The sequence below is a fragment of the Pygoscelis adeliae genome, unplaced genomic scaffold (genome assembly GCF_000699105.1).
Source record: "Pygoscelis adeliae isolate BGI_AS28 unplaced genomic scaffold, ASM69910v1 Scaffold31, whole genome shotgun sequence".
NCBI lineage: Eukaryota > Metazoa > Chordata > Aves > Sphenisciformes > Spheniscidae > Pygoscelis > Pygoscelis adeliae.
The window spans coordinates 2026758-2045909 of NW_008824233.1; the positions used below are offsets into that span (position 1 = coordinate 2026758).

The window sequence follows — 19152 nt, forward strand, 5'->3', positions numbered from 1 at the left end:
CTTTAGAACCAGCTTAGTTCAAAATGCAATGTGATTTAAGCCGAGCTGACTTTGGGCTGAGGTGAGTAGGAGCATTTACGCTGTCAGTTGTTAACACTCAGCTAGGGGAATATTCATCCCTTGCCGAAGAGCAGTCACCTCTTAAAGCACTCCAACTAGATCTGGAGGAGCTCAGCTGTTTACAGTCTGCGTTACCCCAAGTCAGCAATGGGGAACAGAACTGAACCAGGTCTTGTAAGGCACTGGCAAATTAACTTCCCACTGAATCATTTTTTTCCCCCATGCTTATAGTAAGGTTCCCCTTTAATGACACAATGCAAATCATCCACTGATAACATCAGTAGAGAGATCTGATACTTCATTCCGCTAATCTTCTTCCCCTCTCTGGTAGGAAAGGCAACAGGCTGCATAAGAACAGGTATTATTAGGGTCCAATAATAATTCAGGTCATAGCAGTGCATGTTAAATATACTGAGGTTAGAGAGAACCAGCAAAAGAAGCAATTCCAAGACAGGGAAATTATAAAGCTTTTCTTCTAATTTTTTTTTTTTTTTTTGCATACCTGCAGTGCTGCGGAAAGTGCATGCGGGGTAGAGATTAAAATCATAAACCTAGTTCAATCTAAGTGTATCAGTTATTCAGAGGATGTACATGATGTTTCACTTGAGATTCTGCTTTCTTCTTTGTTTGGAGTATGAATGCAAAAAATGGGTAAATTAGAGTTTAAAACGTCTGGCACCATTTAGTAAAGTAAACTTACATCCTAAATTGTCACTGGGAAATGTACACTTCTTTTTGCTGTTGTTTTGATTTAGCTGTCACGAGAGTCGTGTTTAAATACAGCCTTTTCTGCCTCATGGCCGAGTCTCTTTGTGTGCATTTTCTCAACGTTACTTACTTTACTTTGAAGGTGGGCTGAGCGTAGAAATCTGACGAAAGAGTGGGCTGTGCCCTCGATCCGAAGGAGCTCTTACATTCTTCTGAATGACTGCATTCGCTAGTGCAGTACACAGCAGCAGCAACAGTGTGGTGCTCTGGGTCTCCAGCTCTGCCTGGCAGACGAATCTCCAGCTCGCTGAACATCTGCAAGACAAATTTTTCATGTTCTTCTGTAAATGAATGCTGCCTAACTGCACCAGGAAAATGGGCACAGGGGATTATCTCTGCATTGCTATGAGTGGAGGGGCGCCTTGGGGCTTTAGATTGCAAGGTGGCAAGGAGCAAAAGCAGCCTTTGCAAATCGCCAAGGTAGGATCATGAGCGAAAGATGTTATCGGTGTTTTGTGAACACGAGTGAAGAGAATAGTTTGTTTAAATATATACTGCTTCCAGTGAAATGGTTGGTGTGGATCTTATTGTGACGCTCGTTTGAATTTACTAACATATTTTGCAGAGATTCTACAGGTGCTGATTATGTTTGCTTCAATAAAAAGGAATGATTACTTTTTGGTAGCTTGCAAGTATTGCAAACATTTTCTTAAATGTTAATGCTTTGAAATTGTGAAATGATGTATGCCTGTCAGCTCCTGTTTGATTCGCTCTATGTTTTTGAATGCACTCGGCATATCGCAAAACTTAATCTCATATTAGGAAATGCTGTTTCAGTCATCTATTCGTGATACTTTTTCTGCTCTAGGCATAGAATAAATACAGCTCTATCCTGAGAAAATGTTCTTACTATTTTTGGAATCCTGGAAAGCATTACACTGAGTTATCTCTGGTTTTGGAAAGTTATCCAGCCTTAGAAGCAGCTTTAATAGATGCCAAACATTCCCCCTTAGATTTCATGAGCAACACTGAAAATTACTGAACACTTCATAAATTATCTTCATGCAAAAAATGAGAGCAAAACAGACAGTAGAAATTCAGAATAAATAAAAAATAAGAATTGGTAACCCCAACTTGCAACAATAATAGTTAAAAAGTAGTTTTGTTAAAAATCAGTGCTCGCTCCATTGCAACAGCTTCTCCACTGGTGCAACAATGAAGATTTGTCACGGTTATTAAGGCTTATGTAACTGTATGGAGCTGCATTCTGTCTCCTAGACAAGAGGGTCAAATTTTGTCCAGAGCTCCGAGGTCAGCAAAATACCACTGGCTGAAATGATACTGGGACTGATCACCAGATGATGAATTCTGCCTCGTTAAAGTGAGGGAGAGAGATTAAAGTGTATCTTACCACCTTTTAGTATCTTGGTAATCCAGTACATTGAGTGTTAAGTTTTTTGTGCTTTGATATAGTATTTTAGATAAGTAGGTTAGCTATTTAAGCGCTAGCTTTCTTAAGCTGTCAATATATTTATTAATTAGTTAAATTTAATTTACTGGATCAGTTAACTTTTTCACAAACAGCAGGAACAGTAAGTCTACTTCATCTTATAAAAGAAGGTCCTTTTAGTTCCTCTGTCAAGAAAAGAACATCTTTCACTATTATTTTCAATGATTTCCAGCCCATAATATTAATCATATTCAGTAATAAAGCTCTGATTTATTGAGTGTATGTATAATTTTTCTCATTACTGTTAAGTTTTTTCGGTTTATATTTTGCAAAACTTGAACGTGTTTAAATTTTTTTCCTACCGATGAGCAACTGTTGCTTTGCAAGCCACTGATAATAGATGACAGTGGAATCCTGCCATCTAGTGAAAACTTGTAGCTAGAACTTAAAAAATTGCAAGTAACGGTGAAAGGCAAGTGGCCTCGATTACATAAAACCAAAAGTAAAAAGCACGGTAGTTTGAACACAAGATTCTGATTAAGCTTTAGTTTTCCTGATAAAAATGGGCTACACAATTTTTTTTTTTCATAATCACATCCTAGACTGTGGCACTTAGGTCTGGGTTCTGTTTTACCACTAAAATCTGGGACTTGAGAACTAGATACATGGTAACAGTTGTGCCTTACTTCTAATGGGAAAATCCACCAGTAAAATATATCTAAATTTAGAAAAATACTAATATGTATTTTTAGGAAAAAAATCAAAGAATTGTGAGTTTGTTTCCTTGCAAATGAACCCAATTAAAAGGCCATGTAATACAATACTTCAGAACACCCTTTGTAAGAGTACATGCGTATCAGCATCTATAAGTGTTATAAGCGTGGTGGATTGGGTGCTTTATGAGTTCCAGATCATTCATTTCTCCACGCTTAAGAGTTGGTCAGGATCAGGGAGATTTGAAAATTGACACTAGTATCTGGCTGAAAACCTGAAACTTAGAGTTGCCAGGCCACAGCTTGCTTTGGGACTCACTCTGTCGGCAGGCTTCGCCATTCTCCCCGGGGAGCCTGGGCTCTCTCAGAGGCGCGCAGACCTGGGTCTCCAGGTCAGGCACCACCGTGAGGTTGAGGCACGGCGAGGTGGGGGGTCTGCAGCTACACTGTGTGTGACCCTTTCTGGAGAGAGGCAATGTTTTCAGCTTTTATTCTGTTATCTGTGAAAACTGAATCTAATAACTCATGAAAGAATAAAGAATTACCCAACTAGCACATAGTAATTTTCCTATTGGCTGCAAAATCCAAAGGTTGTGTTTCCTAAACACAATAAAAAATGGTTTGGTTTGGTTTTCAGTTCAAGGTTCAGCTTCTCCACTGGTGCATACTAACGTAGCTCCATGGAACCAGTGGGTCATTGCCAGTTTACACCAGCCGAGATTTTGGGTCTCAGCTCGCAGGAGCTGGGAAAGCAGCAGAGGGGTTGCTCGCCTGGTTGCCGTCACAACCTGAGCACTGTATACGCCTGGACTGCTGCAGAGGGACGTGCACTTGGGCCCCGGTCATGAGCAGAGCAGTGGTTGTGATACAGATCTAAAGGGAAGAGGGATGTGAAATGGAAGGAAATGAGATAAGCCTTGAAAATGTGGCAGGATACAAAAATCCCAAATTCACACTTATCTACCCTTTTGATAAAGGAAACATACTGTTTTTAAAGCTAATGAAATAAGTCGCTGCAGTTCAATGCCAGAAGCAACTTTTACCAGTTTATGTCTTTTAAAGTATTGTTTATGACATTTATAGAAAAACACGTAAACCCTCCCCCCATTGTTTGTTGCCTAGCTCTTAAAGCATATATGCAAGTAGCATTCCCGCTAAAAGCCATGAGAGTTTTGCCTGTAGTATAAAGCATTGTCTTCCATTATCATGCAAAGTGTTAACAGAGAGAGAGAGACAAACCTTTTGCCTTCCCAAGAAATACCTCGGTATCTTTTCTCACCAGCGCATAAAATAGGAAATCTTCATCAGCAAATGATTTTACAACCATTAAATTAGATTCAAGACATTTCAGTAATTTATTAGATGTGGGATTGCAACAAATGGATTTTTTTTTAAAGTATCACAAAGTACCATTTTGTTTGTCCATTTTTAACTCTTACTCAAAATGTAAATTTTGAAAACATTTGACTCATTTTCTGGAGAGGCATACAAATTGTTTAACACCCCTCCTCCTCCCAACCCTGGCTCCATACATCAGCTTACTTTGTTATGTCCACTAACGTTGTAAATGCTTCATAAAAATTTATTTTCAGTTTAGAAGAATTTGCATATTCTATATACTGTCCACATATACCTTAATGACTTTTAAAAAATCTGTTTTAAAGACTGTGTCAAAAGACATATTGTGCTAAGCAGGATATCTAATAAATGGATGTCATTAAAAAAAAAAAAAGATAATCGGGAGTACAAAGCTAAGGAAAACAGTGGTTGTACCAGTTGTGCTGTGTATGCACCAAGACACTAAACCATGTCAGTAGTGCACTGTAGGATAGCTTTCCCAAAGCAGGAGACGGCTGGGAAATCTCAGTACAACAGTGACCCTAGATGGCTAAGAATTCAAGATATATGAAAGTAAAGTGACACGTGATGTCCTTTCTGTTTCCACTGTAAGATATATGAAAGAATGCTTTTTTAATGAATATCATAGATTCTCTTTCTTGTAAACTTTTTTGCAGTTTTTAGTTTAAAATACATAAAACCTGTATGTACAAAATAATGTATGATCTTCTGGACTGGCATTTGAAAGAAAGTCCTGTGAGTTTTTCTACTAATACTCAACAATACCAGCTATGTTATATATAATGAAGCTATATCCTGTAAGAAGCACCTCTTTTGCAACAGGTAGAGTTGTCCTATAGATGATTTAGATTTATAATTCAACCATGATGTAACTCCATTAAATTATCAGAGATACATTATTCTCAGCATATTTGTTACCTACACCAAACAGCAATTTGATGAACTCATTGTTTGTATCTGTCAAAGTCTTGCTAATTTAAGTTTGGGAACTTAACTGAATAGTTCTACTATTCCAGGGTGGTAAGTTCCATGACTCAGACCTCTAAGCACTTCAGAGGAAATTCAGTCCTCTTTTTCCTATCAATATCCTAAAAGTAAAAATGAACAGATGCTTAAAAATCCATACGATCAGTTGTGTCGTAGGTTTTCACGCTTGAGACATTGGGGAAACTAATATTATTGAGACAAGGCGCCTCACTCGTTACTGAATTCAGATCACCTCCATTCCAGAAGTACTCTGGTCTATATGTAGTATACACAGAGATATTTCTACATACATACACCTCAGCAAGAAAGATATCTTCAAAGGGGATCATATTGTCCTACTTTATATCTATGACAGCATTCATCCTGATCTCTCCTTGATTATCAGCGGCAGAATAATAAGTAGTTGCTTATGGAGAAACACAGTAGGTATTTTTTTTAAAGTGCTGACAGATTTTAGGTACTTTTTCAGCAATTTTTTTCAACTAAATTTTTAGAAAAATAAAATAGTAACATTTCCCTTCCTTTAATTTCTACCATGCCAGTTTGCCAGTGCATAACTACAGTTACAATGCCTATCCTCTAAAATGCCAACTTATTTGAAAGAACTTAATGGATATTTTGAAACTCTTACCAATGTGATTTTGCACCCTGAAAATTTTTGCTCTACTATGGACATTTTCTTATTTCCAAACATGCCAAATATCATGCAATTTTCCATTGTCTTGTAAATGTTAACTATAGTCCAAATTAATCCTATGAAATACTTTCCTAATTCAGGGTTCAAATCCAATGGCCTCAACTAGGCTTCCTGCAAAACTTACAGAGTTTGTGACTATTTTGCCAATTTCTGAAATAGACTTCTGCTGCTGCTGCTGCTGCACAAATAGTAGTTTTACCTTTGGCTCAGTAGGGACATGTGACAACTGGCTGCCTGGTCATTTTAGCCTTGTGCACTTGTCCATCAAAACGCTCAGATTTCAATTCAAGTCTCGGTTTCATCATTTTGGATTCATTGGAACCTGCAACTGAAAGGGAAACTCAAAGACATGGGAACAACCTGAACTAACAGTGTGAAACACTGATGTCTGAATATGATTACTTAATGCCGGATGTGTACAGAGGTGGGCTCTGTTGTGGTAGTTTGACTTTCTCCCTGCATTTATCCAAAATACTTGACACACGCAGAACAACCCCAAGTGGCTTTCATCAAGTTGACCTTTACACTTAGTCTAGTAGAAAAAAAATAAAGGATAAGACATGTTAGCACAGTTATGCTTTTGATCCTGAGGTAAGGCAAAGCATGTCACTGTCACGTATACAAGAGGTATGTTAGCCCACAGTTGGTCCACCCACAAAGTACATCAAAGCTGCTGGGTTTAAGGCAACTTTTTCAAGTCCGTGGCACTCTTCTTACATTGTCACCATTGGCAAATGCTCACACTTCCAGGCAGAAAAATCTAGGTTAGTAAAAGCTGACATTCTGGTCACTACATTCTAGTTGAGACATGATAAATATAGCTGTGTTATACCTGTGCTCCTAGCTCACTTCAGTGCTAAGTCACACAGATGAGTATAAACCATCAGTTGCTGAAGCAGTGTTTTTTTGCTCCCTTGCTCGCCTGTGCACTGATGGGCGAGGAGCACCATCCTCCTAGTAAGATGGAAGTAAGAGACTCTTCTGTGTTTCAGATCATCTCCAGATGACATTAAAAGTCGTCTTGGAGTTGGAGTTGGTGCTTTGGTGCCGTCTGCTTCTGAAAATATACTAATTTTTGCGTAGTCAAGTAGGATCTCGCTACATGCTACTGTGTTTGAAATGAAGATGCTCAGCATGCTGTGTAAAGGCTCAGTACTGAGCTAACACGACCTTGCTGATACTTCCTTATTTGTATAAATTGACATTTTAAACAGATTTTGAATACAACTATGCATTAGCAGTAGACAGAGCAAGCCATGTTTAAAACATGGTAGTTGAACTTTGGCAGCACAGGAGGGGAGTTTAGAGTTAACCTACATGATTTTAAACACAACTTGCCTTACTTGGACTGTATTTAAAACTGTTTGTTTAAATTTGCTAGCTAATACATTTCCAAACATAGTTTGTCTTTGCAGCCTGGACAAACTCTTATTCTCAAATTCACTCTTCAGACCATCTGACACAGCCGGTATTTGCTGATATTCAGAAAACCCTGTAAAGCATATTTACATATTCTTTCACATAAGAAGTTATGTGGAAAATTGTGGGTTTATCTATCTTTTCTGGAGAGGATTTTGACCCTGTCATAAGCCTTGACTCAATTTAATAACCGATACATTTTTGCATATGTTTAGATGACCTAGCTCAGCTTCCACTCAAGTAAATGACAAAACTTCCATTGACAAACTGGGAAGAAGCTGGGCTTTATAGAGATTAGGTTAATTTATTTTACAAAACAAAGGAACAAATTGAAGTTCCCAAAATCTAACTAAAATAGACCACTGCTAAATAACTCTGTTCCTGAAAATCTGCCATTGCTAGTTAGTAAAATAATGAGGAAAAAAAATTCATACACCTTTACCAGCAAAGGTTTAAATATACTTCCAAAGGTTGGGGGTCTGCGTTTTCTAGTTTCAAACTTTTGCATTACAGCTATTGTGCCAGTGGAAATGTTCAGTACTAAAGTCCCATCTAGTTGTTTAAAAACTGCAGGCTGAACTAGCACGTGATTGTATACCCTGTTTTGGATATACAGAACCACATACCAAGCTGGTTTTGGCACGCTTTCCACAGTATTTAGGCAAATACAAGCACGCTTTGGATATATGGTAGTATTCATTTGTGCTTGTTTCCAATAGATACTTTTCCAACTCTCATGCTAGGAGAGTTTTCAATGGAATAGAATGAACAACATAATTCACACTGATTTAAACTAAACAAACTAAAAAAACCAAACAGTGTATTCCTACTAAATTAGATTAGCTGCTTTGTATAGAGCTTTGTTTCATTTTTCAGTTTCTTTGCTGGAATCATTTAAAATACGCTGCATGACATTATTATGTTTCATTGTTCTGTATTTTCTGCCATTGCATTCTTATTGTGAATGTGAATGTAATAGTAAGACTTTTGGCCATGTTCACATTAAAATATCACAACAGGAAATGTTGTTTACAAAGCCTGTTAGGATTGTGTCAGATTGTTTGAGAGGATACAGCTAGCAATTTATGCATATCATGGAAGGGCTTTCTTCCAAATACAGAACTCAGTGTTCTTCATATTTACAGCAGAAATATTTAGAGCAGAAATTAATTTAAGGAACCATATTTCATCGGTTAAATGCTTAGCACTCTATAAAATGAGACTGATTTGCAGAGATAGCTTCAACTTTAAGAGGAACAATTCTGTGCATGGAATTAACTATGGACAAAGATGATAACGTTTAGATTGCAACCAGTACTTACAAGCACTGTTCATTGGCTGGAATGAAACTGGCAGTAAAAAAAACCCCTGGATATCAGCTTGAAGGTTTTAAATTTCAGATCTAATGTACACAAGTCACACAGTGGATTTCTTTTTCCTTTTCTGTAATTTTTCCCATCTGTCCCATTTCATTAGAATCCGTAGTCCATAGTCAGTGTGGATGTTAGGATGAGACTAATGCACGTTTAGACTGAAACACTTCGGCATGCACCAAAATCAAAGTGCTATTTTTTGGTTGCCTGCCAATACAACATGGTGTTGAGCATGAAAGCCACAAATCTTCAAAACACCTCAGCACCTTGCTCTCCATGGGGTGCTAAGAACAGTGAAGAAGTGGCTGCTTTATTTGCTGCTTATGTGGAAGGTAAATTTTAACGAAAACCTAGCTCTAAGCTTGCCAGAGCAAATGGGCTCATACCCTGAGCTCTCTATCATGTGCTGCAGTCCTGGGCGCAGCACAGGATCTTCTTTTCTTGTTTAGCAGGGAAACTCTGTCTACAAGTCTTCTTTCTACTTCCACAGAAATGTATTTTGAATCCTTTAAGTTTCCTTCTTTGCTTGATATCTCCTTCCTACATCTGGGATGGGGCATCAAATGCGCAGGTAACCTTTTGCTTCAAAAGAGTTACGTCATCCTGGACTGCGTAGTTGTAGAATCACTATTTTATAAACTTGCCTTTTTGTAAGTATATTTTAGAAATATGGTCCCATTTAGGAAGCTGGATGCTTTGTTTTTTGTAAGCATGTTTTATATTACAGTTCATTAGCAGATGAACTGGTGATGGGTCAAAACTATGAAGAAAGTAGATAAGCTAAGGTTTTCTATACTGCTGGTTTCATTTGATATGTTCTCTATAGCATAAACATGCCACGTATGGCATAAATTGCTACAATATTGAATTTCAAGAAAGTTTCTAATATAAAGATAATGAGAGACAATCATATGTCCATTGCAGCACTTTACAGTAACAGAAAGAAAAACAAATGGAATGACAGGGGAACATAATTTATAAGACCAAATTTCCCCTTCCTAGTACTCTCTGTCTAATACAAGGAGTATCAGGAACTGCTTGTTGTCTGCAGGCAAAGATGGCAAAGCTGAATCTTTGTTTTAAAAACCTAACAGTTGAAATTGCTATAAAGGAAGCCTTAACAAAGGAGTTACATTTTTTCCCATGAACTCAATGGGAGCTTTGCCATTGACTTCAAAGGGCAAAGGATTGGGCCTTAGTATGTATAATATAGTGCAGTTACTTAATTAGAAGCAGATATCATGAATAAAAATCCTCATTGGGAAGGGTGTAGCCATTTTTGCTAGGGATCTACTTACTACAATTTTCTGTGTCTAGCAGAAGTCATTCCCTTCAAAGGAACAAAAAAAACTTAGACTTCGGGGTATTCCGATAACACTGTTAAATAATGTAACTTTTTTCAAGTTATTTGGTAATTGTACATTTCATTTCCAAGCTGTCTTGGAAGTCTTTGTAAGGACAAAGATACTCACTTGAGTTGAAGACATTTCAGTTTGCATATTTATAAGAGAGTGAAATGATTGCTAATAATAGGTACTAGACTGACATTACTAGAAACTAGAGGCCATTTATTACAGGACTGATAATGTGTCAGTGTAAGCTAAGGAGAAAATTTAGACTGTGGACATATCTCTCAGTTGCAAATGTTCACTGGTTGAAGGGACTACTTGTAACTGCCCTCTTGCTTTCTTCAACTCTGCAAATAGACAGGCTTGTGTTGGTTGAAATGAGCAAGTATTTCTTAAACAATTTAGATACCAGGGCTTTGCTAACTCACCTCATTTTGCCTGAGAGCCCAGGGAACAATCATACGAGCAGCTCATCTATAAGATTTCAAGTGTAGAAACCTCCAGGTTAGGATAGGGAGGAGGAAAGAGAGAGAGTGCCAAGCAGCTGTGGGTGGCAACCTTTTCAGCAGGCACAGCTGTGGCTGGACAAGTCAGACAGTAACTCCCTGTGCTGGCACACCCATCTTCTTGTACGTGCACCTTCAACAGTTTAACTGACATCACTTTGGAAAGGCTCTAAGGGTCCTGCAAAAAAACTGCTTTTCTTCCAGAAGAAAAGCATTTACATGGAGAATTGTGTAACGGTAATTATAACGGTTGTCTATACCTGTATAATATCAGGTGTTTCCAAGATGTACTGCAATCAAGGGGAATCACATCATGAGTTCTATTAGCTTTACTCAACCACCACCACTGGTGCTTCTGAAGAGATCATCTCTCTATTTACCTCTCTAAAGCCTTGTCTTCTCTGCCAGAAATTCTTGCTCTGCTTTCTCTTATCATTCTCTCGGTAGCACTTTTATTTAAATACACAAGTACAGCTACTTACTCAAGCATCACTTTCAGTGAATTCACTGAAAATTGTGGGCAAACAATGCCTCAGACTTCAAACCTTGTTACTTGGTTGGAATAGTGGCCACCACTTCCAATGAACTTCCTTTGGACTGAAAGAAATACAGGAAACTTTCTGCTTTGCATGAACTCTCTCATCACAGAAATCTCTGAACTACTAGAGCTTAACAGATGTGGCTGGAATAGACTGATCAGCATTTTGTTCCACAAATTACATTTTCCTATTTTGCAGAGATCACTTCAAAGACTAGCTGCCATAAGCCACTGATTTAATTACAGAGGATGCATGTGGAAATAATCTGAAAGGGATAAATAGCTTTATATATTATCATATATTCGTAATGATCTTCCCGCACACTGAAATAATACTTGCAGAATGGATAGTGTAAGACCCACTTATAAAATTCTTCAAATTAGACAAAAACTATCATTAAGCATGGATGTTTTAAGCAAATTATAATATGTAATACTATTTAATGCCTAAGATCCTTAGAGAGGAGCGGCTGTTTGACATCCTTCACTGAAAAAAGCCCAAAGTTTCAAAATTGTTTGCTTTCCAAAAAACTTGATACCTGGCAAATTAGAATGGTTTCACCTAAATTCTTAGTCAGTGGAATAAGTATGTTATGCTGAACAATATAAAATGAGCCATTCACAAACTTGTGGGTTTTGTTACAATAATACATAATAAAATTACATCATTGGTTTATGAAACAAAATGTTAGTTTTAAAGTGTTATCTCATGGTATCCATGCTGTCAGCCAAAGTTAGTCTTTAGATGTGTTGTGCGTGTTGTGCGACTATCTAGGGGAAGATACTAGTCATTAAACTGAACTGGAAATCACAACTAGAACACTGTTTCCTTTCAAGCCCCCAAATCCCTTTGCTAAGTGAATTAGCAGTGTGCCTTTATGTCCAGACTGAATAATCACCTTTTCATGATACTGACATATTATTGATTATCACTAGATGGTGCTCTTATTCACAATCCCCAAAATCATAGGTAAGTGAATGTAAAGACAGTTACACCTTGGAGAAATATTGGTTGCTAGCTTTAACGTTTTCTTACTGAAGCTACTACTTCTTGTTCAGCTCAGTACCTTCTGGACCAAATAGTTTCAAAGTGTAGAATTAATGCCTTCAAGATAAATATGTATATAAAACAAGTCAAGAATCACATAATACCGAATTAATCATTCTAAATCTTCCTTTCACTTCTACTTATTATTCCCCGCATACAAATAGAATGTAATCCCCTTAAGGAGGTCTCCATAAATTTGTACTAGGGCTTGATTTGTGGTTTCATAACACTATAATTAGGACACATTTTCATCTTTAAAAACTAACTAACTCAAAAGGAATATTTCAGAAGGCCTTAAGAAAGAGGCAGTCATAATCCTTTAAAGAGAAAACAGAAAAATATTTCTGCAGCTATTTTATACCATATTATGAACATTCAGTAGTAATATTACACATGACTATGGAATACATGCAGTGAAATAAGAATAAAAAAAGAGTATAAAAAAACATTGTATCAAAAGTTTCTTCCAGCCCAATCTGACAATAGCCAGAGCAGACAGGACTGGGAGTCCTAGAGATGTACGAAGCCTCCCAGGTCTTGTAACCAATTTAAACCGAATTTTGAGCTATATTAAAATGGTGTTTTTTCTAAATTCCTCATCATCCTGCTTTTCCTTTCTCTGCCCTCACTTTCAGTCATGACTTCAGTCTGTAATATTAGCTCTTCTAAAACCAGGTTATTTTACTAATCTAATGAAGAATAGACTCCCATGAAGTACACCAAAACCAAATCCAAGAATGCATCCTTGAACAGTTAGGGTGTTGGAAATCTGCCTGAGTTTTGCAGCTTGAGCCCATTTTTACTTGAGTAGTTTTAAATTAACAGATCAGTACAGGTGTGATCCAACTCATTTTTTCATGACTGAATCTTTATTTGAAAGGCCCTGATTCAGCTCCCAAATGTGCTACATTTTTAAGTCATTTTCCAGATCACGAGGATAATGTTACCAAAAGATTTCTGATTTCATGGCACAATTTCTGACTACAAAAAGGATCTGACTTTAAAACCTCTTGTCATTCTACAAAAGCAAAAATTTCCCAAACTCTCAGAGTTACAGTTTTCTTCCTCTATATTTACAGGAACAGTGAAAAACAATCCAGTGAATCTAAATGCAGTGAGAGGACCATGAATGCCTCCTTTTCTGCACTGGCAAGAACAGTACAAAGGGTACGATAATTAAGCCCGAGGAGATAGTTATCTTTGTGGCCTGCCATTTTTTTTAGCGTTACTACAGGAACAAATGGAGCACTGAAATGCATGGCCTGAGAACAATGGTGCCCAGCCCCGTACCAGCCTTCTGGGTCATTCACTTGTTGTTTGCTTCCAGGCCTGATTTGCATAAGAGGCCTGGAAAAGTTGCAGAGACTGGGAATTAGCACAAATTGATATTGGGTGCTAATTGACTCAAGCAAAAACTAAAGATGCATTGGCCTGTTCAAATCAGGCTTGAATTCAGGCTTTCTGGATTCCTGCATCATCCAGCTCTGAAGAATTAAACCCTGGCATGGTTCATCAGCTGCTGGGTCCTGGGATAAAAATAGAGAGCCAGCGATGGGATCATGTTGTAGCACAATCTTAGCTGAAACTGGAAAGGGTGGGAAGGAACCCTTCCTCTCATGAAAAATATTTTCTTTTCAGGTGTTCTAGGCAAGAGCATGGCAATCGAACTCACCTAAAAATGAGAGCCAAGCCAAATCTTTCCCCAAAACCTTTCACTGCTCTAGACCCAAACATTTTTTTTAAAGGCTGGAAAATATTCCTTGTTCCATGTTTATGTGCAGGTGTGTTTCATCAAGAACAAGGAACACAATTGATTTCAGTGACTGGATCAATCGTGCTGGATGCACAGACAGTGGCAGTCATAGCTGTAGGAGTTACCTATTGCCTCAGTCCTATGCAGTGCCTCTTGCTTCTCTGTTATCCAACTAAAAAGCTGCTTCTAATAAGTTTCCATCAGATCATTATGAGTAAGTGTTCAAATGAGACTTGTGCTGTCTGGCATCAACAGTTTCCGATGAGCATAACATTTTTAGTAATCCACAGATTGTGGGACTGAGTTTAATATCTGGAGAAGATCTTTGGTCCGCACGTGGTCGAAATACCGTGTGAATAGGTTTCTTTGTGATTGCCAGTCCCTTTTACATTGTAGGACTCTTGTATATCTTTCTCCTTACTGGAAGAGGAAACAATATGCTACAAAGTCCTCCCTGTTTTTATAGTTATGTAGTATTACGGACAGCAGTGTTCTCCTTTAGGGATTCACATAATCTCATGTTATACCTGTATGTCACTTAAAGCAAAACTTAAACATTGGCCCAAGTGAGTTTCGTTTCATTTAAAAGCTTCCTTGAACTTTTTTGATTTCTTTAGTTTTACATTTGTAAGATACTCTCAGGCCAGACGATATTTACATGTGCTCGGGTTTCATTTCATTTGGCTCCCTTAGGCCTTGTGTACCTCTAGTTTCTCCATCATTTTAATACAATTAGTCACAATCTAAACCAGTATCTCAAATACAGATCCTGCCACAACCGCACTTGACTGGTCAGAAATATATCTGTATGACTGCTTTGCTTGGACTGAGCACACAGCTAAGGAGTATTTAAGGCAAAATCTTCTCAGCAGCAGGCCCCAACTCCATCCTTCAGCTAATATTGGTTATTGTGAAGCAAGTATGTGTCTGCAGACCTGCCGAGGTTGTCCTTGTTGAAACATCCCTTCCATCTCTGGACCCCTCTTTTTAATGCAGAAAGCTTTGCTGCACTCCTGTGGTGTCAGTCACAGACAAACACTTTCACAGGGTAAAATACCTATGCAACGCGTGTGGAATATGGGGTGGGGGGCATGAGGGGAGAGGTTGGACTTGGTCTTCTCTTTCTTCTCACAAATTACAGTAATCTCTGGCATCAAGGCTTCTTTCTTCAGGCACAGAGGATGAGATAAGGTTTACTTCAATGTGCAGATTTCCGATTTCTTCCATGCAAAAAGAAAAGAACAGGAAAGCAATCCCCTCTGATACAGTGACATTAAAATGCTCTTGCTCTGTGTTTTCTTTAAATTAATTATTAGGCTTAAGTTAATAAGAAAAAGGTAAGTTTCAGGGCAAAATAATAAAGAGAAAAGGAAACTGGACACTGATTCTGACACTGAATTTAATTTATGAAGGTGCTGACCTGTGACATCTGTTTAAAGACTACGCAATCCTTAAAAAGTGTGCTTCCCAGAGAAACTTGAGAAGATATTAGCAGTTCATATAACAGTACCTTTCCCTCAAAATTGTATTAGTAAGAGAGATGTCAGCAAAGTCGTAAGTCTTCTGAGGCAATCTGAGTCAGATTATCTTCTTTTAGGTGAAAAAGAGCACTGTACATTTCTACATTCCTATTCACAGTTGCTTAAAATGCCACTCTTGGTCTTCAGTTGATTTTTAAATTACTTCTTACATCACCAATACGCTGAAATTTGTGTCTGACTGTAAAGGTTTCTTAAACAGCTATAAACAGTGCCATGAGATAAGGAGCTACACCACCCATCAATTTCCAATGTATAATATAGTAACGTGAATCATAGGGAAGCACTTGCTCAGGAAACAAATACAAAATTACAGAACTGATCCACATATATGTCTTTTCAGTTTCTAGCTGTGCCTTCACAAGTTCCTCCTAGCCTCTACTCCCTTTATTTGGTGCTTGGCATTTGGAACAGTGCCGCAGATCAGGGCTGACTTTGCCATTACCACAGGTTTCCTGACGCTCCTTTGAACAATCGTTCATGAATACCATGCTGTCATATTGTCAGATGTTCCTTCAGGTTATTTTTTCTTTCACGAGGAAGTTCTGAAAGCAGCGCAATGCATATGAGAGGAGAAGACAGAGTGATTTCCATCTCCTCTTCTGCTTGTGCCTCACGTTTTTAAGCTAGTATTTCACCTTTGTTGGGAGTTGAAGGACTTTCCATAGATCTAAAGGGAAACACTACATGGAGGATTTGGGTTTTGTAGCTGCCAGAGCCTTAATTTCGGAAGTACTTACAAAAAGTGCCTCTTAACTCTGTGCAAGACACAGTTGTGTGTTGCTTTCTTATGTAGTAAGGGCAGTGCTCACTCTAAAAATCAAGTCATGAAGATCTGGCACGGTTTTGGATTTATACATACTAAGGTTACTTGGAGGTTCCATATGGCCATAACAATGCAACCAAGTTAGATGCATCATTTAATATTTGAAAAATATGCAGGATATCTTGTAGCAAAGTTGGAGCAACAATAGCCACACAAAATGAAAAGAAATGCTGTTTCCTAAACTAATATAACTAGGGCTGTCAAAAAACTTTCTACGACTATGTTGGGGTGAAATACTCTGATGGTGAGTAGGTATTTTATAGTCACATGTTAATCTTCTTGAACGGGATGAGTTATTAAATTAAATCCTGAAAATGAGTAGCTCTTTTATGTGTGCTTATATTTTCCAGATGTTTGATACAGTCAAGGTTATCCTGTTCATTTGCATGTGCTTGTTTCTTTTGTTGTTATTTTTAGAAAATTCTTTAAATCATACTATTATTCTAACATCTGAGTGAGATTTGAAAATCTTTTTTATTTTAGTCCCATAGCATTTTTCAATTATCTTTCTTAATCCTTATTTCTATTACTTATAGTTTTGGAAGAAGAGACAAAAGAATAGAAGCCTATCATGACTGCAGGTTCTAACATTTATTTCAATAACACTGTATAGAATAGGCCATACCTCTGTGGCATAACTCTCCAGAAGCTGACGGCGCTACGCTAGAAGAACTGTAGTGCATTTCCAACAGAGGTCAGGGGGAATAAAAAAAAGGTTACATGGGAGAATATGACTGTAATTTGGGATAACACAGTATTCCTCAGAACTATCATACTCTTCTAGCAGGTTTCAGATCTTTAAGTTTTCAAAATATGAATGTTCGATAGCAGCAAAATCCAGGACTTACTTAATTTAAACTAATTAAGCAAGTAGGATTTGGTCCTAGGTTTTGTCCCCACTAATTGACTTCAACATTTACATGGAAGTTCAGTGAAATTATAATGCACAGGAACTATGCTGCCTTTAAAAAACACAAAGGTTTTTACATGTGCTCTTCCATTATAAAAATATCTAAGGTACTGACACTTTCACACTTCAGTTCCTTGTCTTCAGGAAATGGAGATGTACCCATACATCTACTATGTGTGACCAGAGACCACAGTTGACTGATACTCTGCATTTGTGAGCTATGCATCACTTAATGGGATGAGCAACAGCGGTGATATTTGTCTGTCATATTTAGTAGTATGTTTTGATAAAAATTGTATCTATGGTAAAACTAAACACTGTGCATCAAACGTAAATAATACCACTTCAAACTGTGATTTCGATTTTCAAGGCCCTTCCTCCTTGACAAAACCAGAGTGCTGCAGAAAGTTAACGCTGTGCGTTCAGTACGTGGCCATGTCCCTGCTGAGTCAGCCCCTGAGTAATCCTACCAAGAAATGTGTACCTGAGGGTTCTGACCACCTGCAGTAATTTCACTTTTTAAAAATCCATTTGCAGGAGAGAGACTACTTTTAGTGTCCCAACCAAATTCCAACTTGTGCCTACGGTCTGATTACATTAGTTACCCTGTATCCCTTTCCTCTTTGAAAGTTTTGCTAGGAAAATACTACTTTACCTCCTAGAAGGCACTCATAGTGGTGCTCTTGCTATAGGATTGCTGCATTTCACGAATTGTGTGGGCTGCAGCCTTCTGTGTATATAACTGCATCTTTGACTTAGCCAACACATCTTCAAGCTTGCATGGATTTTGGCCAAAGGTCATTGAAGTACTTCAGAATCTATCTGGGATGAGAGATGCCATATTGTGCTTGGGTTAGTACATAATAATAATACTTCAGAGGAAGATAATTAAATAAAATCATAGAAAATGTATGCCAAAGATCTGCTTGTAACAATACTCCAGTTTCTTATATTAAAAACTTAAAAATGGCAGCATTAAAAAACAACTGGCTCTTTCCCAAGCTACATGCCATTTGGATTTCCTTAAAAATTCAATCTTTACAGTTTCTGAATAATGCAACCATTGTAATTCAAGGACGCTCCCCTGCTGGTTTTGATTAATTTATTTTAACAACACAGAAGAAGTCTGCTGTAGCTCCTCTGGTAATATAAATCCGTGTTACAAAGAATTCTGTTGTCTTCACCTCTCTAATAAACTATAGTGTCAGGGGTTCAGAGCTAAATGGATGGCAACACAACTTAAACAATTCATCTCTGCTTTTGCGTCTAAATTTAATATCAGGGTTTTTTCCCCTTCAACCCTTAGCTAGTTTATAACTCTATTCTTATTTCCCATCTAAGTAACACATCCAGTGAAATGTTTTAATTTGTATGCAGTAACACCCATTTTACACATTTAAAACTAGTATCTTGAAAAAATTTTACCTATAGTCAGGTATCTTAAAAAAACCCATAAAATAACCACGGCTATCTGGCCAACTTTTTAAAATTTATCGCGAGTCTCAGGACATATGCTATTTTCCTTACAGTACCAGATACTGAAATCTGGTTCTTACCCGAGTTACAGCTTTCATTAAAATTAGAATACATTTTTGGATATTCTGGATTGCAAAGTGATCCCGCCCACAAGAGGAAAAAAACAAGTAATCCCAAATTTTTAATGTTTAAATCTTTTTTCATGCGGTACTAGAGAAATTGTTAGTTACTAGTTGCAGGGCTAATGGAATAAGCTTGGAAGGACCACAGTCTGAGAACGAAATGCACGGTGAGGGCACCTAAATACCTGTCACAGTTTCTGTGGACAGAAATTGAGTAGATGTACAACATAGCTGCTATTAAAATAACAGTGGTTTTCAGAGGTTACAGAAATTGTCGCAGCGATATGTGATGTAGATATTTTCCCAAATTCTAAGAACGT

General features: G+C 37.7%; 1 protein-coding gene across 1 annotated transcript in view; it reads left to right on the top strand.

Moving 5' to 3' along the window:
• The first annotated feature begins 1143 nt into the window (after positions 1 to 1143).
• The window catches only part of SYNPO2 (synaptopodin 2), a 78307-nt gene continuing 60298 nt past the window's right edge, over positions 1144 to 19152 (top strand). The window contains exon 1 of the mRNA XM_009334912.1: positions 1144 to 1248. Coding sequence (XP_009333187.1) covers positions 1144 to 1248 — 105 coding nt within the window. The remainder of the gene's footprint in view (positions 1249 to 19152) is intronic.